The sequence below is a fragment of the Mobula hypostoma genome, chromosome 2 (assembly GCF_963921235.1).
Source record: "Mobula hypostoma chromosome 2, sMobHyp1.1, whole genome shotgun sequence".
Taxonomy (NCBI): Eukaryota; Metazoa; Chordata; class Chondrichthyes; order Myliobatiformes; family Myliobatidae; genus Mobula; species Mobula hypostoma.
In genome coordinates, this window is record NC_086098.1 from 127612652 (window position 1) to 127636702 (window position 24051).

At 44.4% G+C, this 24051-nt stretch overlaps 1 protein-coding gene across 5 annotated transcripts in view; it reads right to left on the reverse strand.

Annotated features, from left to right (window-relative positions):
* kif6 (kinesin family member 6) overlaps positions 1-24051 on the reverse strand; it is a 611249-nt gene that overhangs the window by 155047 nt on the left and 432151 nt on the right. Inside the window, exon 16 of one of the 5 annotated variants that reach the window (XM_063040643.1) lies at positions 10283-10949. The exons of the other annotated variants lie outside the window; for them this stretch is intronic. Within the exon in view, the coding sequence (XP_062896713.1) occupies positions 10507-10949 (443 nt within the window). The 3' untranslated portion in view covers positions 10283-10506. Of the gene's footprint in view, positions 1-10282; positions 10950-24051 lie in introns of those variants that run through there. 5 annotated transcript variants of the gene reach the window in all.

Below are 24051 nucleotides of genomic sequence, written 5' to 3' on the forward strand. Positions count from 1 at the left end.
GCGATATTGGTGTGTTGTAATGATTTCATATGTTCATACGGGGAAAATATGTGCTTTGTGTTTAATATCCAAACGTTACTTAAAATGTTATGATGCTATTGACTTACAAGTGACTTATAATTGACTTATCACTATATTCATGTGAGGAAAATATACACTGTGTGTTTAATATTAAATTCATTAGATAAACCCTTTTAGAACCGAAATTGAGTGTATTAGCCACTTATCACCTATATTCCGGTCATGATTAACTTCTCCCCCATCCCCCGGAACAGAATTGCCAAAAACGATTTGTAGAAAAAAATCGACACGTGCATGCGCACCGGTGCCTGCACAAGGTTTCATGGTCATGGTAGTCTTTCTCGGGGTAAACACAACGTATTTGACTGCTACTCTTGTCCGTTGGCAACTCTACCCCCCGCCCCACTGGGTTGGCCAGTCCGCAAGAATATTGTCAATAATAAACCGGTCCACAATGCAAAAAAGTTGGGGACCCCTGCACAATACCATCTACCTTCATGTCTTCTTCAAACCCACCTTTCCACTTCCTCATCAAAGTCTTTTACAAAAATCCTGAAGAATATGGGGTCCCAGAACAGCTACCTGCAGGACACCAGTCATCACAAACCTGCAGACAGAATATGCTTCATCTACTACCGTCCTCTGGATTTTTTTGAAAGTTAACATAGCCAAATTTCACTGGATCCCATACTGCCTGACATTCTGAATGAGCCTACCATGGACACCTTGTCAAATACCTTACTAAAATCCATATACACCACATCCACTGCTCTACCTCCATAATTTATTTTGTCACTTTCTTAAAGATTCAATCAGGTTTGTGAGGTATGGCCTGCCCCTCACAAAGCCATATTGACTATCCATAATCAGACTATGCTCCTTCAAATATTCATAAATCCTTTCTCTAAGATTCCTTTCTAATAGTTTGCCCCATACTAACATGAGACTCACTGGTCAATAATTCCCAGAATTATTTCTATTACCTTTCTTGAACAAAGGAATAACATTTTCTAACTCCCCACCTTCAGGTACTACTCCTATGGCTAGTGAGGACGCAAAGATCATTACCAAAGGTGCAACAATGTTTTCTCCATTCCTGTAGTAACCTGGGATATATTTCACTGGTGACTTATGTATCCTAATGTTTTACAAAGGTTCCAACACATCCTCTTTCTTAACATTGACATCTCCGAGCATATCAGCTGGTTATTACAGTCAAGGTCCCTCTCACTGGTGCATATTGAAGCAAAGTATCGTTAAGGACCTCCCCTACTTCCTCCAACACCAAGCACATGTTTCCTCTACTATCCCTGATTGGTCCTTCCTTCTCTCTAGTCATCCTGTTCATCACATACATGTGGAACACCTTAGGGTTTTCCTTAATCCTACTTGCCAAGGCCTTTTCATGTTCTATTCTAGTTCTCCTAAATCCCATCTTAAGCTCCTTCCCAGATAGCTTGTAACTTTAGAGCCCCATCTGATTCTTGCTTCCTAAACTTTAAGTAAGCTTCTTTCCTCCTCTTCAACTACATGTTCCACATCTCTTATCAACCATCGTTCCTTTCCCCGCCTCAATGGGACAAACCTATCCAAAATCCCATTCAAGTGCTCCATAAACAACCTCAACATATCTGTTGTGCATTTCTCTGAGTATATCTGTTCCCAATTTACTCTCCCAAGTTCCTGCCTAGTAGCATCATAATTCAGGGAGTTGTGGTCACTGTCTCCAAAATGCTGACCCACAAAGAGATCTACACCAGATCACGTTCATTGCCTAGCACCAGATTCAGCATGAGCTCCTCTAGTCAGCCCCTCTTCATTTTGTGTCAAGATGCTTCCTGGACACACCCTCAAATTCCATCCCATCTAAAACCTTTGCACTAAGGAATGTCAATCAATATTATGGAAGTTGCAGTCACCCATGACAACAACCCTGTTATTTTTGCATCTTTCCAAAATTTGCCTCAATCTGCTCCTCAGTTGTTCCTCTAAATGGTAAAGTAAACATTTGGCAAGCACGGCAGGTGGTATTTTCTTCTTTCACGGAGGGGTTAGACTATAAGAGTTAAATTCATAAACTGGTAAATAGGTTTATTATTATTGTCACATACACTGAGGTACAGTAAAAACACCTTGTTTTGCATGCTATCCATACAGATCATTTAATTACAACAGTTGTACTTAGGTAGTAAAGGGAAAAGCAATAACAGAATGTAGAATTAAGTGTAACAGTTTAGAGGAAGTGCAGTGTAGGTAATCAATAAGAGGTAAGGCCATAACAAGGTAGACTATGAGGTCAAGAATTAATCTTATCCTATTACTGGGCCTTTCAATAGTTTTACAACAGCAGGATAAAAGTTGAGCTTAAGCTTGCTTGTACATGTTTACTGTCACAGTATGTTTACAGGCCGACTAGGGGGAAATGCCATACTAGATCTAGTATTAGGTAACGAACCGGGTCAGGTCACAGATCTCAGTGAGTGAGCATCTGGGGGACAGTGACCACCGCTTCTTGGCCTTTAACATTATCATGGAAAAGGATAGAATTAGAGAGGACAGGAAAAATTTTAATTGGAGAAGGACAAATTATGAGGCTATAAGGCTCGCAGGTGTGAATTGGGATGATGTTTTTGCAGGGAAATGTACTATGGACATGTGGTCGATGTTTAGCGATCTCTTGCAGGATGTTAGGGATAAATTTGTCCCGGTGAGGAAGATAAAGAATGGTAGGGTCAAGGAACCATGGGTGACAAGTGAGGTGGAAAATCTAGTCAGGTGGAAGAAGGCAGCATACATGAGGTTTAGGAAGCAAGGATCAGATGGATCTATTGAGGAATATAGGGTAGCAAGAAAGGAGCTAAAGAACGGGCTGAGGAGAGCAAGAAGGGGGCATGAGAGGCCTTGGTGAGTAGGGTAAAGGAAATCCCCAAGGCATTCTTCAATTATGTGAAGAACAAAAGGATGACAGGAGTGAAGATAGGACCGATTAGAGATAAAGGTGGGAAGATGTGCCTGGAGGTGGTGGAAGTGAGCGAGGTCCTCAATGAATACTTCTCTTCGGTATTCACCAATGAGAGGGAACTTGATGACAGTGAGGAAAATATGAGGGAGGTTGATGTTCTGGAGCATGTTGATATTAAGGGACAGGAGGTGTTGGAGTCATTAAAATAGATTAGGATGCATAAGTCCCCGGGGCCTGACGGAATATTCCCCAGGCTGCTCCATGAGGCGAGGGAAGAGATTGCTGAGCCTCTGGCTAGGATCTTTATGTCCTCGTTGTCCATGGGAATGGTACCGGAGGATTGGAGGGAGGCGAATGTTGTCCTCTTGTTGAAAAAAGGTAGTAGGGATAGTCTGGGTAATTATAGACCAGTGAGCCTTACGCCTGTGGCGAGAAAGCCATTGGAAAAGATTCTTAGAGATAGGATCTATGGGCATTTAGAAAATCATGGTCTGATCAGGGATAGTCAGCATGGCTTTGTGAAGGGCAGATCGTGTCTAACAAGCCTGATAGAGTTCTTTGAGGAGGTGACCAGGCATACAGATGAGTGCAGTGCAGCAGATGTGATCTACATGGATTTTAGTAAGGCATTTGACAAGGTTCCACATGGTAGGCTTATTCAGGAAGTCAGAAGGCATGAGATCCAGGGAAGTTTGGCCAGGTGGATTCAGAATTGGCTTCGCTGCAGAAAGCAGAGGGTCATGGTGGAGGGAGTACATTCAGATTGGAGGGTTGTGACTTGTGGTGTCCCACAAGATCGGCTCTGGGACCTCTACTTTTTGTGATTTTTAATAACGACCTGGATGTGGGGGTAGAAGGGTTGGTTGACAAGTTTGCAGATGACACAAAAGTTGGTGGTGTTGTAGATAGTATAGAGGATTATCGCAGGTTGCAGAGTGACGTTGATATGATGCAGAAGTGGGCTGAGAAGTGGCAGATGGAGTTCAACCCGGAGAAGTTGGAGGTGGTACACTTTGGAAGGACAATCTCCAAGGCAGAGTTCAAAGTAAATGGCAGGATACTTGGAAGTGTGGAGGAGCAGAGGGAGCTGGGGGTACATGTCCATAGATCCCTGAAAGTCGCCTCACAGGTAGATAGGGTAGTTAAGAAAGATTATGGGGTGTTAGCTTTCGTAAGTCGAGGGATAGAGTTTAAGAGTCACGATGTAATGATGCAGCTCTATAAAACTCTGGTTAGGCCACACTTGGAGTACTGTGTCCAGTTCTGGTCGCCTCACTACGGGAAGGATATGGAAGCATTGGAAAGGGTACAGAGGAGATTTACCAGGATGCTGTCTGGTTTAGAGAGTTTGCATTATGATCAGAGATTAAGGGAGCTAGGGCTTTACTCTTTGGAGAGAAGGAGGATGACAGGAGACATGATAGAGGTGTACAAGATAATAAGAGGAATAGATAGAGTGGATAGCCAGTGCCTCTTCCCCAGGGCACCACTGCTCAATACAAGAGGACGTGGCTTTAATGTAAGGGGTGGGAAGTTCAAGGGGAATATTAGAGGAAGGTTTTTACTCATAGAGTAGTTGATGTGTGGAAAGCACTGCCTGAGTCAGTGGTGGAGGCAGATACACTAGTGAAATTTAAGAGACTACTAGACAGGTATATGGAGGAATTTAAGGTGGGGAGTTATATGGGAGACAGCGTTTAAGGGTTGGCACAATATTGTGGGCTGAAGGGCCTGTACTGTGCTGTACTGTTCTGTGTTCTATGTTCTATGTAAGAAAGGGAACTGATTTTGTTGAAACATTCAAGGCGCTAAGAGGGGCTGACGGAGAGCGTCTTGACAGGCTGTTTCCTTGGATGCATTTATAAGACATATGGGTATGTGCAGAGATAGGGAAGGCTCAGAGACTTATGGGTCAAACACAGGAAATAAAACCAACTTAGGTGGACACATTAATTGGCAAGGACAATTTGGGCTGAAGGGCCTGTTTCAATGCTGTATTGCTCTCTAACTCTAACTAGGAGGTATGGTTTAGAATGAGAGGTTGACCTTCTGGGACTGATATGGGGGTTTCCTTTACTTGAAAGTTACAATTCTTTGTAATTCCCTTCTTCAGAAAGCAGTGGATGTTCAGTTGCTGAGCACATTCAACATTGAGTGATGGAGTTCTGGCTCCAAGGGAATTAAGAGATGTGAAGATAGGGTGTCAAAGTTGATGAATGTCGGAGCATGACTGAATGGCTGAATGGCCCTTACCTGTTTCTATTTCTGTCTATAATGAACAGAACTTGACAATTCAACACTTCAAGCTTGTTCCAATATTTAATTCAATCTCAACTGAACTGCAAATTAAAATTGTAGAATCATACCACATCGAAACAGCCCATACACCATACATAGATGAGACCTATCTACACGAATCCCATTTGCCTGCATTAGGACTGTATCCCTCTAATCCTTTCCTATTCAATTACATGACCAAATGCCTTTAAATGCTGAAATCCTGTCTGCATCTGTCATCTCATTTTAGCACTATATGTCTTCTACATGCCTTAGTTCTATAGTTTCCACCTTAAGAAAAAAATCATTTGATAGGTTTTTAATCAACACCTTTCCTCTCCCTTTCCACTCAAAACAGTCTCAAATGGTTTGAAGTCTGGAGATAGATTTCTCCTGGCCACTGCATGAAGATTTGGCTTCTAATGTCCATCCTGAATGGCTAAATTCTAATTCCAGGCATTTTGCATTATTTTCTAGAACTTCTGATCAAAGGAAATAGTTTCTCTCTACCTATCTTCTTAAATCTTTGAACTTTAGTCCACTGCAGTGCATACTCACTTTCTTACTCCTCTTGCTGCATCTTCACTTAGTCATAGTGCAAGGAAACAATAAATGAACCTGCCTAAAAGACTTCAAAAAATTGTAATCACATGCACCTCTACCATTTCATCTAGCAACTTGTTCCATGCATCTAGAACATCTGTCTAAAATTGTTGCCTGCAAGTCTCTTTTCAATTATTCCCTCTCTCACCTTAAACCTTTGCCTACAAGTTTTAGACACTCCAACATGGTAAAAAAAAGATTCATCATCAATCTCTACAGCACCTTAGCTATGCCCCTCATGATTTTATAAACTTCCATAATGTCATCCCTCATCCTCCTGTACAACTGGAAAAAGTCTTAGCCTATCCAGTCTCTCCTCAGAGTTTCAGCATTCGATTTCCAGTTACCCTTGTTTGTACCCTTCCTTGGTTTAATGATATTCTCCCATGCCGGGTGACCAGAATTGCACATAGTATTCCAAGTGCAGCTTCACCATTGCATTGTATGGTTATAATATGATGTCCTAACTCTTGTAAGCAAGCATGCCAAACGTCTTCTCACCATTCTGCCTACATACATCTTCACTTTCAGGGAACAATGTATCTAGGTCTATTCTCTGTTCTGTGACACTTTCCAGGATCCTATCATTTATTGCGTAAATCTTGCCCTGGCAAAAATAACTAAGATGCAGCACCTCACACTTGTCACAAGTTAATTGATAGTAAAACACTAATAACCATATTTCACAGCAAGTTGTTTTTGCAACAGCACTGTACAGTACTAGATATACAAGCTTAAAAATATACAAGTGGATTAGAAAAGATGTAAGGCAGGCAAAAAAATGTGCCATCAGGCACTATTGAATGTAAGATATTGTCCAGTCTACATGAATGTTTTGCACAAATAATGGCAACAGTTAGTTGTAGAGCTGTGGCATATTGAACTATTCATGATAGTCTTACAGCTGGGAGTCATAAGAGTCAGTACAGAAAAGCTTATTAAGCACGCAAGTAAATATTTCCATAGAAGATGATTGTCTGCCTCATACTACACTGATCCAGAGATGACAGTCTTGAACTGAATTATCTGTCATTAAACTTGGCCTCATAAAACTTGAATTACTTCAGAGGGACATGATTAGTTGAATTTCCAAGTGAGTAGCTAGTTTCTGAATCTTAGACCATTACATCCCATTTCTGAATGAAGTTTCTGATTTGGTGCCATAAATTCCAAATTGACCAACCAATGATCTTTGTTCAAGCAGTAAATGGTGACCTTATATTCTGATGAAAATAAATTAATGAGTGCTGTGCAAGATTTAGGGAGACACAGAAAGAAAGCAGTCTGCACACTTTATTGTTAAAGATTCTAATCAATGCTCTGTTGAATAAAGAAGAAATGCATTGTTTGCTGTTTCAGGGTTATCTGCCAATTAAGTGTGCTTTTATTTAATGGTGTTAACATGAATCATTGCGGCTTCATAATTTAAAACTAGGCTTTAATAAAGAACATTACAAACTGGTATGTATTGCTATAATGAGAGTCAACATGCATTATCATCACCCTATAAAGCTGACAGCAACTTCAAACATTAGATGTGTGCAGGTAGAACTTATCATGGCCAATGAACCTGATTGAAACTGGATGAATAAAGAGAGGGCATAAAATATAACAAAAAAATTGTGGGAAGTTAGAGGATTAGGAAGCTTTTTAAAATCAACAGAATGCAACTAACAAAATACTAAGGATAGAGAAGATGAAATGTGAAGGTAGGCTTGCCAATAATATCAAAGAGGATACCAAAAGATTTTTTCAGGTATATAAAGAGTAAAAACAAAGCAAGAGTGGATATTGGACTGCTGGAAAATGAAGCTGGAGAGGTAGTAATGGGGAACAAAGAAATGGCAGATGAACTTATGAAGTATTTTAGTAGTTTTCACTGTAGAAGGCAGCATGCCTGAAATTCGAGAATATCACAGGGCTGATGTGAGTGTAGTTGTTATTACTAAGAAGGTGCTTAACAAGCTGTAAGGTCTGAAGGTAGATAAGTCACCTGGTCCAGATGGACTACACCCCCAGGGTTCTGAAAGGGGTAGCTGAAGAGATTGTGGAGGCATTAGTAGTAGTCTTTCAAAAAATCCATTACTAAGGATGAGGTTTCAGGGTTTCAAGGAGGCACATGATAAAGTTGGCCAAAGTCAGCATGGTTTCCTTAAGGTGAAACCTTGCCTAACAAAACTGTTGGAACTCTTTGAGAAAATAACAGGCAGAATAGACAAAAGCAAGTCAGTGGATATTATTTCTATGAACCTCCAGGGTCATTGGATAATGTCTCTTGTAGCATTCCGGTGAAGTAGAAACTGAAGGCATGTTTCTGTCTTGTCTCAGAAAATTAGCTGAATCGCAGGAGGTAAGGATTAGGGAATCACTAACAGTTATTCAAAAATGTCAGGAAATGACCAGTGACTCCCATAAAAATCTGTGGAGGGGGCCAAAACTTAGAAATCCGATTTAGTGGCACTGGCTTTTTATTTAGCAGTCTAATATTAAAGATAAATTTAATTCTCGAGGAGAATAGAACTGTAATGATTTCCAGGTTAAATGTATCACTCAGGAATCTCCACTGACCATTTCCTGTTGTCAATCTGCATATGCCGATAGTGCAATGAAAGTAAAGGATAAGTTTCTCTGTAACTGTAACACTTTATTCTATATCCTGTTATTGTTTTTCCTTGTATCTCAATTTCACTGCTGAAACGATCTGTATGGATGGTATGCAAAGCATGTTTTTCACTGCACCTCGGTACATTTGATGATAATAAACCAACTTACCAAAGTGCATGATATCTTGTGCTGCCTTGATCAGAGTGATACTAGGAGAATTTCTCCAGTGCGTGATGCTGGTTGTGACTGATCCACTTTAATACTGCTGTTTCTTGGCATACAGCATCTTTTAAAAGTCATCTCCTCTAAAAAAGTCTTTCACTACAGGCAATCCGTTTATGATTCAGCAACTTCATACTAATCATCTCTCCCACTGCGATCAGGCCCCAACTAGGTGATCTCCCACTGACCAATAATCACTCACTCTCCCACAAGTGATGAGACTCCGATTCAGCAACTTTCAGCCAACTGATGATCACTCCATTTGCCCAAAGCCCATAACTCAGTAACCTCCCACCCAGCATCAATTATCCCCTCTCCTTCTGGAGGTCAGCCCCTAACCCAATAATTATTTAGCCATCTGATGATCTCATCCCCACTACCACAATTCAATGGCAGCTGAAGCACTCCTCCCCAAAGATCTGATTTCTGATTTCCATTGCTCCCACTTGCCCACTCTGACCCAGGCTCGAATTTATCTATTTTGTAGTGTACACTGATACTGTATGTGAAGGATGATCCTCATCATCCTCGTAAAAGACAATGTTAGTTTATCATCACTCTACATCTTGTGCTTCAAATAATACTAAATGTTTACATTTAGAAATGGTGGACCCACAGTCAAAATTCTTGAACTATTATTAGCTTGCATTTCTCAACAACTTAGATGATGGAAAATAATCTATATATCCAAGACACAAAGTTAAGTAACATTCCAAATAATGGAGATGAAAACATATTATAAAGAGATATTAATAGATCATGTAGATAGCTGTACTAAAGATAATGAACTCCAGTTCAGAAAAGTGTCTGCATTACTGACCTAGGAGGGATAGAATAATATACTTTATTAATCTAGAAACACTGGACTGCCAAAAAGAGATAATGAGTCCAGTAAAACACCATGGAGCCACAGACCATCTGGATTCCAGCATCTGCAGTCTCTTGTGTCTTCAGTAAAATATTATTGATAGATAGAATATATTGAAAGGCAAATGTAATGCAGGCTTTATATTGAGACCGGTGTGATTAAGCTAGGCAGGCATTATATGATATGAAATGCATTTGTTATACAGGGCTGAGTGTATGCAAGTAATTGTGGCACCACACCACAAGGAAGATAAATTAGCCTTGAAAGGAATGCAGGATAGGTTTAATAATTACAGGATTACAATGATGAAGTTGTAATGCTCAGCTATATCAGCTCGTATTTAACTAGGGGAAACCCCGTCCGCCACCCAACCGTGTCTCCCGGTTGCGTCGGTGGCTGTGCAATGCCACCTGATAAGACCTCAAACATCAAATATCAGACAGCACACAATGTACACTTTACAGATTAAAGTTCAATTTTTTTCGTGCACACGGTTGGAGCTCAAATACCCAGGGTCTTCTCTCTCCACCCTGTGATCCATTCCGACCCCCTCGACTCGCTGCTCGGGACCACCCAAGGTGATCGCCAGAGCGCTTCCAGCACAAAGTCTTCCCCCGGTCTCTCCTGAAAAGCCCGCCAAACACACTGGTTCCCAGCCATATGAGACAGAGTATCACCCCAAAAAAAGAATGACATGGACACCCATTGGTTCATTCCCTCTTTATCATTATTGATACCTTTATACTTTATTGTCTACAAACAATTGATACTAGAGCGTACAATCATCACAACGATATTTCATTCTGTGCTTCCTGCTCCCTGGATTACAACTCGATAGTAAATATTAAAAATTTAAATTTTAAATCATAAATAGAAAATAGAAAAATGGAAAGTAAGGTAGTGCAAAAAAACTGGTCCGGATATTTGGAGGGTACGGCCCAGATCCCGGTCAGGATCCGTTCAGCAGTCTTATCACAGTTGGAAAGAAGCTGTTCCCAAATCTGGCCGTATGAGTCTTCAAGCTCCTAAGCCTTCTCCCGGAGGGAAGAGGGAGGAAAAGTGTGTTGGCTGGGTGGGTCGCGTCCTTGATTATCCTAGCAGCACTGCTCCGACAGCGTGCGGTGTAAAGTGAGTCCAAGGACGGAAGATTGGTTTGTGTGATGTGCTGCGCCGTGTTCACAATCTTCTGCAGTTTCTTCCGGTTTTGGACAGGACAACTTCCATACCAGGTTGTGATGCACCCTAGAAGAATGCTTTCTACAGTGCATCTATAAAAGTTAGTGAGGGTTTTAGTGGACAGGCCAAATTTCTTTAGTTTTCTCAGGAAGTAAAGGTGCCGATGGGCCTTCTTGGCAGTGGACTCTGCTTGGTTGGACCCAGACAAGCTGCTAGCTGCGAGAAAAAGAACCACTGTCTCAGCAGTTAACATCACAGAGAAACCATTTTAATTATAACATAACAAAGAAGCCATTTTGATTAGCATACGCAGTAACATAAAAGAAGAAACCCCTTACACTCTCCCCCCACCAAATAAAAGTCATGCCCTCATGACATTAAAGGAGTTCACCAATGCTCCTTGCAAAACACAAAACCCAACCCAAGTGCATAAAGCAGTGACATAACTTCCCAGGGCAGTAGAGATCACACCCTGTTCTCCCGACGCTGTATAGGTCAACCTCTCCAGGGGGTGCCTACTTCTCTGAGACCTCCGTATCTCCTCTGCCAACCCTTCTGGCTCAGACACCACGGGAGACACCCCGGGCCTACCTGTTGGACCCTCACCCTCCCCCTCACTGGGACCCCTCGTCACCTGTGAGCCCTCTGTCTCGGGTTCTGGTTCCACCCTGTCTTCCCCCAATGTCGGCTGTATCTCAGGCTGGTCCTCAACACCCTCCCTCCTTTCACCTAACTCAGTGGGGGAAGGCTCAGGAGCCTCTTCTTCTGGTACTGGGGAATTATCGAACGGAAGTAGGTGCCACACATCTGAATCATCGTCTTCCGAAGCAGTATCCCTTTCTGGGGTGGGGCCCGGCCCCATCTCTTTCGCAGCGGGCTCTTCCCTCGCCCCGTGCCCTCGCAGAGTCCTCGTACTAGGCGTAAACTCCCATTCGGGCTCTTGGTTTATCTACACCTCTTGACCCAGGGGCAATAGATGGTTCCGATGGAGTACCTTGACAGGCCCCTTCCCATCCTCTGGTCTCACCCAGTAAACAGGTGTAGATTCAGCATCTGGCTCTCTACCACATAGAGGGTGGCCGCCCGGCGATTCCCCAACTTATGTTTATCAGGGAGTCCTAAATTCTGTAGGAGGACCCAGCCCCCAGCAATAGTTGGGCGAACTTCACTTTCTGATCATACCTCCTCTTATTCCTCTGATTCTGCTTGGTGGCCGCTGCCTCAGCCAACTCGTACGCCCTTTTCAACTCTCTCCTCATATCAGACACACACTTCAGATAGGGCTTCGAAGGTAATTCACTTGCTTCAGTCCCAAAACACAGGTCAATGGGCAACCTTGCTTCCCGCCCGAACTTCAGATAATAAGGTGAGTACCCCGTAGCGTTATTGCAAGTACAATTGTAACAGTGAACCAAATGCCCGATATGCTGACTCCACTTACTTTTCTGACCGATCTCCAGAGTTCCGAACATGTCCAACAGGGTCTGGTTAAACCTCTTGGGCTGAGGATCACCCTGAGAGCGATAGGGTGTGGTCCTGGATTTCTCAACCCCAAGCATATCCAGTAATTCATGGATAAGCCTGCTCCCGAAGTCCCATCTCTGATCACTATGGATCTGCCTGGATCAGCCATAATGAACAAAGTACTTTTCCCATAACACCTTCGCCACTGTAGTCGCTTTCTGGTCCTTAGTGGGAAACGCCTGAGTATATCTAGTGTAGTGATCCGTGATGACTAAGACATTCGCGGTGTTGCTGGTGTCTGGCTCAATAGACAGGAAATCCATACACACCAGGTCCAGGGGTCCCGCACTCTGCAAGTGGGATAACGGGGCCGCCTGCGCAGGCAAGGTCTTCCTCCTGATGCAACGGCTACAGGTCTTACAGTATGCTTCAACCTCCCCCACCGATCCGGGGCCAGTAAAACCAGTCCTTGAGTAATCCATAGGTCTTTTCCATCCCCAAGTGCCCGGAATCATCATATAGTGCCTGGAGCACAGTCTTCCGATACTTCTCAGGCATGACCAGCTGCCAGCGCCGGGGGTGGTCCGGAGGCGACGTGACCCGGTACAGGACGTGGTTCTTCAGCTTCAACCGAGGCCACTCCTTCAGTAGTAGGGGAACGGAGGCATGTTTCGCCTTCTCCGCCTGAGCCATATCCCCCTTCTCAGCCGCGTACCAGAGAGTGCCAATGCCCAGGTCATCACACTGAGCCGCCCCCACTTCCTGGGGGCTCAACTCTGGCAACTGCCTGTTCCCCAGAGCAGTCAAATTACAGTAAACAGTGGATAATGTGTCATCATCAGCCCCCAATTGATCCACTGCCCGATCCGGCCCCATCGGGACTCCTGCGTTATTCCTGCTATCCTCAGCCCAAGAGGATCCAAATTGACACATGACCTTCACTCCCAGGGCAGGGACGTTCTCCCACTCCTCGTCTGTGCCTGACCCCTCATGCACCCAACGAGATAAAGCATCTGCATCGATGTTCCGATTCCCCGGCCGGTACTTCAGGCTGAACTCATAGACAGACAAGGCCGCCAACCACCGATGCCCAGTAGCGTCCAGTTTTGCCGCAGTCAGAATATAAGTGAGAGGATTGTCGTCTGTTCTCACCTCAAACATCGCCCCGTATAGATAGTTGCTCAACTTGTCCACCACTGCCCATTTCAGCACCAGGAACTCCAACTTGTGAGTAGGATAGTTTCTCTCAGATGGCGACAAACTTTGGCTGACAAACGCCACCTACCTCAATCCGCTGCCCTGTTCCTGGTACAGGACAGCCCCCAGACCCTCTCGGCTGGCATCGGTGTGTAGCACATACGGCTTCCGGTGATCAGCAATAGCCAACACCGGGGCCTGTGTCAGCGCCCTTTTCAGAGATTGGAACGCCTCCTCACATTGAGCATCCCACCTCGATCCGAAGGGCTCCAACAGGTTCAAGTATCCTCCTGCTTCCTGCCCTCGGTTCCCTTTCCTTTTCTTCCCCGCGGGTAGATAGCCACACAACAGCTGGTTCAATGGGTGACTCATTTTAGCATATCCTTTCACGAATCGCCGGTGATACCCACAGAACCCCAAAAACGAGCGCAGGGCGCTCACCTTCTGGGATCTTGGCTAGGTGGTCACTGCGTCTATCTTAGTCGGATCAGTAGCCACTCCATCTCGCGAAATTATGTGTCCAACATAGCCGACCAACGTTTTACAGAACTGGCATTTATCCAGGGAAAGTTTCAACCCTTCCTCCTTCAGCTGCCGCTCCTCATGTTCTTCCAAAGTAGATCCGAACACTATCAGGTCATCCAGATACACCAACACCTCGAGCAAGTTCATATCCCCCACCGTCCTCTCCATGAGCCTCTGGAAGGTGGCTGGGGCCCCTGATATGCCTTGGGGCATTCGTTCCAACTGAAAGAATCACAGGGGATAGATAAAGGCCGTCTTCTCTTTATCGGTCTCACTCTTTGGAATCTGGTAATACCCACTCTGCAAATCCGATACACTAAACCACTGGGCACCACTCAGACAGGCCAACGTGTCTCAACCCTGGGGACCGTATACTGGCCGGGGACAGTGTGCCGGTTCAGGGTCCTATAGTCCATGCACATGCGTACCTTCCCGTTTTTCTTCCTAGCCACTACTACGGGGGACGCATACGGGCTCCGAGACTCCGCGATAATCCCTGCATTCTTCACTTCCCGCACATCTTCCACATCTGCTGGGGCCAACCACCGTGACCTTTCTCTAAACAGGGTGTCATTTGTCACCCGGATAGTGTGATGAGTGATCTTGGAACAGCCCACATCAAACTCGCCCTGAGAAAAGACATCCCCTAGCTTCAGCAACTTCTCCACCAGCCTTCTCTTATACTCCGGCGGGACAGGGGAGTCCTCAAAATTAAAGGCCTCCTCGGTCAGCCGCCCCCTGTTCTCCGATAGTTTTCCTCCAGTGGGCCTCACGGGGGCACTAGACATCACCGTCACTGGGAACAAGTGCGCGATGGGCACCCTGCGCTTAAAGGTGATCTCCCTCTCCGTTGTGTTCCTTACAATCACCCCCATCCGCCGTGCCTGTACAACCGAGGGCCTCTGCAATTCAGGTCTCACCAGTACCCCAGCCGGGAACCAGGACTCCCCTTCAAGGTCTTCCGGGGTGTCTACTAACAGGGCCTTGTCCGCCGGTACTCCGGGGAATCTGGGGGTCCCCATCACTACCACCTCCCCTGGCCGTATCACTTTAGGCCTTGCCTGAGTACACCACACTGTCCCTCGTTTGAACCCAGGATCCAGCCCATTGGGGCCACCTGCTTCTTCGAACGCTGCTCGAAACACTGGGTGTACCGAGAGGGTCTCCAGAAAGTTCTCCCCCATCTTCTCCTTACAGGCTCCCAGGAGCCGTCGCACAAAAGGGGAGTTAGTCCCTACCAGAAGGGCAGCGCCACCTGTTTCCACCAGGTCCGGACAAACCAACACCAACGTCTCAAGGGCTTCAGACACTCCCACATCGTCCTCCAAGAATTCCAATCTCACTGGCAGGTACCCATCGTACGGGTAATCACCATCACTTATACCCCAAATCTCCAGGGCATTAATGGAGTTACTGGCAAACGCTTTAGATATTTGTTGTAGAACAACTGGTACAATAAGGTAACCTGTGACCCTGTGTCAAGGATGGCTCTTGCAAAGATTCCCTCTATCTGTAGGGACACGCTACACCCACCAGTCCATCCGGAATAAGGGCTTGTGCTTTCGGGGGTCCCATGGCTGACTTCTGGGAACGTGTTCCTCCCGATACTCCAGTCCATTCCCTCACTGAGTCTCTCCTATGTTTCCCGACACCTCTCCCTTATTAGTTGCCTGGGGGCTTGCCTTGTCTCTCACAATCCCTCCAAAAGTGTCCCTCTTCCCCACAGCTGTAGCACACCCCCTGTCGCTAACATTCCCGCTGGAAATGACCCTCTTTCCCACGGTTATAGCACACGCTACCCATTGCCCCTCTTCTCCCGAGACGTCCGCCACTCCCAGCCCACTGCGCGGGCCGTCCCCTGAAGGGGGTACTCTCCCTGTCCATCCCCTCAAGCGAGGGGTACCTACCCCCCGCGACCCCTTGCGGTTCTCGGTTCTCAACCCGGCCACCACCTCCTCTACCGCTGAGGATCGTCCCCAGTGGCCAGAGCCCTCTTTCTGGCCCAACGCGCTCTCATCCTCCCGCACCTCTCTAATCTACTGCCCGAATGATGGAGGGGGGCTCCTTTTATAGGACTGCCGGAGACTCCAAGCCACCTTGTGCTCCCCCAGGGAATCACTAAATAACTGATTCATCCTCAACCTCGCCACTTTGTCTGCCTTCACTACCCCTCGGCGCCACAACCCAGTAAGCATTCTCTCCAGCCAAAAAATGTATTCTGAGAGCTTTTCCCCTCTTCCCTGCATCATGTGGTGAAACTCCGCTAAAAGCTCCCAGGAACCTCCCGACATTCCAAATGCTCCCTTCAAAGCTTCCAGGTACTCCACCAGGGAAGCCAAAGGTTGTTCAGCTTTCAGCTCCCGGATGACACCAGACGCCCCTCCCCACAAACTTTCCACCAATCGTTGTCTATTTTCCTCATCCAAGACCAGCCACGACTCTAACAACTGGGACGTATTTTCAACCCATGTTTCATGATTGCCCTCCCCTTCTGGGGTGGGTGTGGCTCCTGAGAAAATTCTCAGCTTTGGGCGGGGCCCCTCGGCCCTTCTTACTAGGGGGGTAATGGTGGCTGCTAACTTGGAGGTCTCAGCTCTAGCTGGGGGATGGGGCCTGGCCAAGCCTTCCCACTCTGACTTTCCACCACTGGCTACTGGCACCTCCCCTGGGGTCTCATCTAGCTCCTCCTCCGGTGTCTCTTCACTTTCTTCCTCCGGGAGGGTGTGGAGGCCCCATAGCCTCGCCTCTCCCTGGACGCTGACCATCACTGGCAGTTCCAACGTCATGACGTCAACACTCGTACGAACCAACACCCAGCTGGATTCCACTTCTTTACCGCACCTTCTAACTATCAGTTCTACCTGGCCGATACATTGGATCAAACTCAACCCTCGCACTGGTAATTCTCCCGAAGTGCAGAAATCCACCCCACTTAACACGCACGCGTGATTAACCGGTACGTCCTGTAACTCAGATCAGCTTACAATCTTATCTCGATCCATCTCCGCACTACTTAATGTGGTGATTTATACAGCTTACTGAAAATTCAAACCCACACGCTGCCCCCACAAATGTAACGCTGAGCTATATCGGCTCTCATTTATCCAGGGGAAACCCCATCCGCTGCCCAACCATGTCTCCCAGTTGCGTCGGTTGCTGTGCAATGCCAGCTGGTACGACCTCAAACATCAAATATCAGACAGCACACAATGTACACTTTACAGACCACACTTTATAAATCTTACTGGGACTATGAGATTAATAGAGATACAATACAAAAGAAAAAGAAAAAGGCGCCAGACTTATCAAAGTTCAATTTCTTCATGCACACAATTGGAGCTCAAATACCCGGGGTCTTCTCTCTTCACCCTGCGATCCACTCCGACCCCTTCGACTCGCCGCTCGGAACCACCCAAGGTGATCAACCAGAGTGCTTCCAGCACAAAGTCTTCTCCTGGTCTCTCCTGAAAAGCCTGCCAAACACACTGGTTCCCAGCCATATGAGATAGAATATCACCCCAAAAAAAGAATGACATGGACACCCATTGGTTCATTCCCTCCTTATCATTATTGATAACCCAAACAAGCTGCTAGCTGCTAGAAAAAGAATCAGTCTCAGCAGTTAACATCACAGAGAAACCAATTTAATTATAACATAACAAAGAAGCCATTTTGATTAGCATACGCAGTAACATAAAAGAAGGAACCCCTTACAAAGTAGTGAGTAATGACCAGGAAACCTGGCTTATATTTCCTGTAAATATGAGCATCGAAACTTACAGAGAACATACAGTAGGTCATAGAATAGGACAGCACAGGGACAGGTCCTATGATCCACCATGTCACTGCCAACTACAATGCCAATCTACAAATAATCCGATCTACTTGAACATGGATCATATCCCTCCATTCTCCATGGATGTGTGTACCCATCTGAAAACCTCATATGGCACAGCAGTGCTTGTTTCCATCACCACTCCTGGCAGCAAATTGCAGGCACCAACAACATTGTGTAAAAAGAAATACCATTACCTTAAAGCTATGCACTCTAGTATTTGACACTTGTATTCTAGAAAAAAAAGACTACTTATCCTGTGCCTATAATAATTTTATAACCCTCTATCATGTTAGTCCCCAGCCTCTGATAGCTTAAACAGCTTAAGTATGTCGAACCTCTCATTATAGCTCATACACTAATCCAGGCAGCATCCTGGAGAACCTCTTCCACACACTCTCCAAAGCCTCCACATCCTTCCAATAATAGGCAAGTAGAATTTGGATATCACTCAGACAATAGCGAGAAAGATCTGAGGAAGATGAAGAAGACTGTACATGTTAACCTGGGATGCTGCCACACGACTGCAATGAACCAGGTTTATGAAATGCACGTGATGCAGCAATGAATGGGCAACAAAAAGGCAATGAAGAGTGTTGGGAAGAAAACTAAAGATAATGCATGGGAAAATGATGTGTCAATATTACCTTGGAGTGTAGGAAGTTAAGAAGTGACCTTATACAGGTTTATGAAATCATGAGGGACATTGATAGGGTGAATAAGGGAAAGATTTTAATGGAACCTAAGGGACAGCTTTTTCAAACTGAGTGTGGTGGATACATGGAACAAGCTGTTAGAAGAAGTGGTGGAGGCAGACATAATTACAATATTTAAAAGACGTTTGAACAGGTTCATGGATAGGAAAGATTTGGAGGGATATCAACCAAATGCAGGCACATGGGACAAGTTCAAGGACTGAATGGGCCAACAACATTGCTTTATGCTGTATAACTATAATTCTATCACTCTAATGTAGGAGAGAAAAAAAAGATGGCAAAAATGAACTGAAGAAGATGTCTTTGTGGATTGTGCTTTCCAATTCTTGATGTGCATTGCTGATTGACATCTTTAGACATGGGATCTGAGGTGCTTGTAAACAATTAGTCCATTGGTTGGGCAAAGAAGCTTGAAGAATTGAGAGGGAATAAGGGCTCAAAGTTCATATACTTATAGCACTGAAACATCATGAAAAAAACATTAAATTGTCATTTTAAATTCATGGAATTTTGAAGTAATTGCTCTGAGGGAATGAAATGCCACATGTGTAGAACAAGAACAAAGACGTTGTTCAGTTGTGATTGTACCTTGGTATGTCATTCAAAAATCACTGACATCTCATTTAATATGCAGTCAGATTTTCATTGCTTTTTGCAACCAGAACATTACAAAATAGTTGAAACTTCACAAAAATTCACAAAAATGCAGTGATTCCCTTGAGGTAGGTTACAAAAAAGTAGCCTTTGAAGCAGGCAGAAAATATGGGATTTCAAAGGAAAAGATCATGAGATCTTGGTGATCTATCACCTAATGCCATTCATCTGCCTCTCCTTTCATTTCCTTTTATTACTTGCTAATCAGATAGTTATGTCACTCGCAGTTCAACACGGATTGCATCTCTAATGTCCAACTGTACAGGTATTTGCTAGGTCTTTTCAAATACCTGTTAATAGTCAACCTGATTAGTGTGCCTGAAGTCATAAGTAAGCATGATCAGCATAAGAAAGTAGATTCCCTTCCCCAATGAACAATCTTAAACCTAATAAATTGTGTTCCTTAATACTTCAATTGCTTTGGTTTACAAATATTCACCCGTCATCATTGATCTGGCAATTGAAAGCACAGGAAAGTAAGCAGTCGTAGAGAGTAGAAGTATCTGCCCAATATATCACATGTACGTCTCTCTCCACCATTGGTAGTATGTACAGGAGGTGCTGCCTCAAAAAGACAACATCTATTATCAAACATCTCCACCATCTGGGTCATGCCATATTTTGCATCCAACAAAGGGCAGGAGGTACAGAAGCTTAATATCGCACACCACCAGTTTCATGAACAGCTATTTCCCTTCAACCATTCAGTTCATAAACCATCAAAAAACCCTAATCACTACAGTTTTGCAACACTTTGACCACTTTGATCACTTTCATTACATGCTGATCAGATAGTTTTGTCATTTAAACGTACTTCTTATTCCTAATTCTTGTCAAAAGTCTGTATCTTGTGAATACTGCTTACATGATGCTGCAAGTCACCTTTTCTTTGCATACATGTACTTCTGCATATGAAAAAAAACTTCCTTAAATCAACAATCATTAAAGGAAGAAAGTATGGAATCATTGCTATTCTTTTGAGGCTAAATGGGATTCCTAACTTTCGAGGCTTAGGTATAATTTTTTTGACCATGTGTCTTGATTCTATCTGCCATTTGAAATTTCCATTTATTCTACAATAAACACAAGAGAATCTGCAGATGCTGAAAATCTTGAGCAACACTCACAAAATGCTGAAGGATTGCATCTCTAATATTCAACTGTACTGGGTAGAATGCTGGTCCATTTCAAAGGGCTGCTAAGAGTCAACTGCATTAGTGTTCCCGAAGTCATACATACGCAATATCAGCATAAGAAAGCAGACCTTGGCACTAAACACTTATTCCCCTCAATAGATACTGCCTGACTTGCTTGGTTCCTCCAGCATTTGTGTGCATTGCTCATTTATTCTATTAGTTCCCTTTATCTGGAACACGTCATTCTGTTGTTCTCAAACAACAGGAATTCTGCAGATGCTGGAAATTCAAGCAACATACATCAAAGTTGCTGGTGAACGCAGCAGGCCAAGCAGCATCTGTAGGAAGAGGTGCAGTCGACGTTTCAGGCCGAGACCCTTCGTCAGGACTAACTGAAGAAAGAGTGAGTAAGGGATTTGAAAGTTGGAGGGGAAGGGGGAGATCCAAAATGATAGGAGAAGACAGGAGGGGGAGGGATAGAGCCGAGAGCTGGACAGGTGATAGGCAAAAGGGGATACGAGAGGATCATGGGACAGGAGGTCCACGAAGAAAGACAAGGGGGGGTGACCCAGAGGATGGGCAAGAGGTATATTCAGAGGGACAGAGCGAGAAAAAGGAGAGTGAGAGAAAGAATGTGTGCATAAAAATGAGTAACAGATGGGGTACGAGGGGGAGGTGGGGCCTTAGCGGAAGTTAGAGAAGTCGATGTTCATGCCATCAGGTTGGAGGCTACCCAGACGGAATATAAGGTGTTGTTCCTCCAACCTGAGTGTGGCTTCATCTTTACAGTAGAGGAGGCCGTGGATAGACATGTCAGAATGGGAATGGGATGTGGAATTAAAATGTGTGGCCACTGGGAGATCCTGCTTTCTCTGGCGGACAGAGCATTGATGTTCAGTAAAGCGGTCTCCCAGTCTGCGTCGGGTCTCACCAATATATAAAAGGCCACATCGGGAGCACCGGACGCAGTATATCACCCCAGTCGACTCACAGGTGAAGTGTTGCCTCACCTGGAAGGACTGTTTGGGGCCCTGAATGGTGGTAAGGGAGGAAGTGTAAGGGCATGTGTAGCACTTGTTCCGCTTACACGGATAAGTGCCAGGAGGGAGATCAGTGGGGAGGGATGGGGGGGACGAATGGACAAGGGAGTTGTGTAGGGAGCGATCCCTGCGGAATGCAGAGGGGGGGGGAGGGAAAGATGTGCTTAGTGGTGGGATCCCGTTGGAGGTGGCGGAAGTTACGGAGAATAATATGTTGGACCCGGAGGCTGGTGGGGTGGTAGGTGAGGACCAGGGGAACCCTATTCCTAGTGGGATGGAGTGAGAGCAGATGTACGTGAAATGGGGGAGATGCGTTTAAGAGCAGAGTTGATAGTGGAGGAAGGGAAGCCCCTTTCTTTAAAAAAGGAAGACATCTCCCTCGTCCTAGAATGAAAAGCCTCATCCTGAGAGCAGATGCGGCGGAGACGGAGGAATTGCGAGAAGGGGATGGCGTTTGTTCTGATCGCTACACTAGAGGAAGGATGTAGAGGCTTTGGAGAGTACGCAGAAGAGATTTGCCAAGATGCTCATGGATTGGAGCATACTAGCTCTAAGCAGAGTTTCCTCTAGAGCATCAGATAATGCAGGGGTGACTTGATAAAAGTATAAAATATTTTAAGAGCCAAGGATAGGGTATATAGAGTAATTTACCCAGGCTATATACAGTCGGCCTCCTTATCCGTGAGTTCCGCATGCACAAATTCAACCAACTGCAAATCGAGAAAACCCGGAAGTGCTCTTCCAGCACTTGTTGTTCGAACATGTACAGACTTTTATTTCTTGTCATTATTCCCTAAACAATGCAGTATAACAACTATTTTACATAGCACTTACATTGTATTAGGTATTATAAGTAATCTGGAGATGATTTAAAGTATACGGGAGGACGTGCGTAGGTTAACGTGGATCGGGATCCAAAAAAAACGGAATTTCTCTTACTAAGTAAGTCGGAACAGGTACATCCGATATTATTTAGTGTCAGTTAGTCAAACGTTTTTATTAGTATAGAGTATATATATATTACCTTCCTTGCATATAAAACACTTAAGAAATGTATGTTTCAGCACTGGGCTTGGGAACGGAAATTCCCGAGTTCGATCCAGTGACAGACCGCTCCCGAGCGCACTCTCCATCCATGCCGGGTTGATGTGAAGGATCAAAAACCCAAACCCCCAAAACCCAATAATTAAACCACTGCGTTGCTTAGTAATAATTGTAGCTTTCATCGGGGCAGGGCCTTTCTCACTTTATCCTTTAAAATTGTTCCAATCGTTAACCGACTGTAGCCTAACGCTTTTCCAATGACTGATGGCAATTCACCTCCTTCCGATCGCTTTATTATTTCCACTTTATTTTAAATCGTGATCGTGATTATTTTTGTGAACAGAAACACTGTGGATTCAAAGTTCTGCTGCTGGGTCCTAATGTCCACCGCACTGACACAGGTTAAATAAGGTCCAGGGTTCCGCTGGGTCCTAAGATCCACCGCTTAGACAGGTTGAATAAGGGACTTGAGCATCCACGTTTTTTGGTATCCGCGAGGGGTCCAGGAACCAATCCCTCGCGGATAAGGAGGGCCGACTGTATGTCAAATATCAGAGGGTTTAAGCTTGAGGGGGAAGGTTTAAAGGAGATTTGTGAGGTAAGTTTCAAAGTTTTAGAGTACATTTATTATCAAAACAGCCCAGAATAGGCCCAAAGACTTGGTATCACTCATCATATTAGCGGACATGATTAGCGGATAGCACAGCAATCAACACAGTCTTCCTAACCTCGGTGCTATGGAAAGAGGAGTCACCATTGCGGTGAGCGAGCAATATCAGCTCTCACCTCTGATCTAGCAACACATTATGTTAGTTTGATAAATAATATCATAAATAAGATTACCTAATTTTCAAGATTTATACACCTGTGGAGAAGGATTATACAAAAGATAGAATTTCCACATGATATGGAAAAAATTCATTTTATCAGAAAAGAAAACATGAAAATGGCTTAATAAAAGTCATGACGATAAAGTTAAGAGAAAAAAATTAAATATTCGGTTCACATAATGGATGGGGTATTTGTGGACATTCAAATAAAGTGTCTCATAGAAAATAAATTGCAAAGTGATAAATTATCGGCACCTCAGGTTAAGTGGCTCAACAATTGGCAATAAGAATGAATGAATTAACAAGACATGAGTGGCAGTGAAATAAAGGTAATCATGGAATGAAGGATGTTGGCAACATTTGCTGACTGGAGCAAATGGAACCATTGGAACGTTCTTTTGCCTTCTTGCTGTTAGAAAAAAAACAAAAGATCTCACATCTATTTGAATAGTCAGTTTACCGGCTCATAAATGGAGATGAGTGCCACTTTGTCAGTGTTTGTACACTCATGAACCTGTTTGAGATTTATTGTGGCTTTCTTCTATTGTAACAGTACAGAGATTAAGCCACTCTTCACGACTGAGATTCTGGTTTAGCACTTAAGGACTGATGCTTCAATGAAGATGTATATTTTTTAAAGAGACTTGTGAAAAAAATCAGTGGAAACACAAGAGACTGCAGATGTTGGGATCTGGATCAATAAATATTCTACTGGAGGAATTCAGTCAGTCAGACAATATCCTAATGGGTCCTGATGCAGGGTTTTAACGTGAAACATTGAATATTTCTTGGTGTTTATGAAGAAAAGACAATATAATTTGGACAGGAAAAGAGAAAGAAAGATCTAGTTGTTTTAACTGAACAAGTAAATATCTTC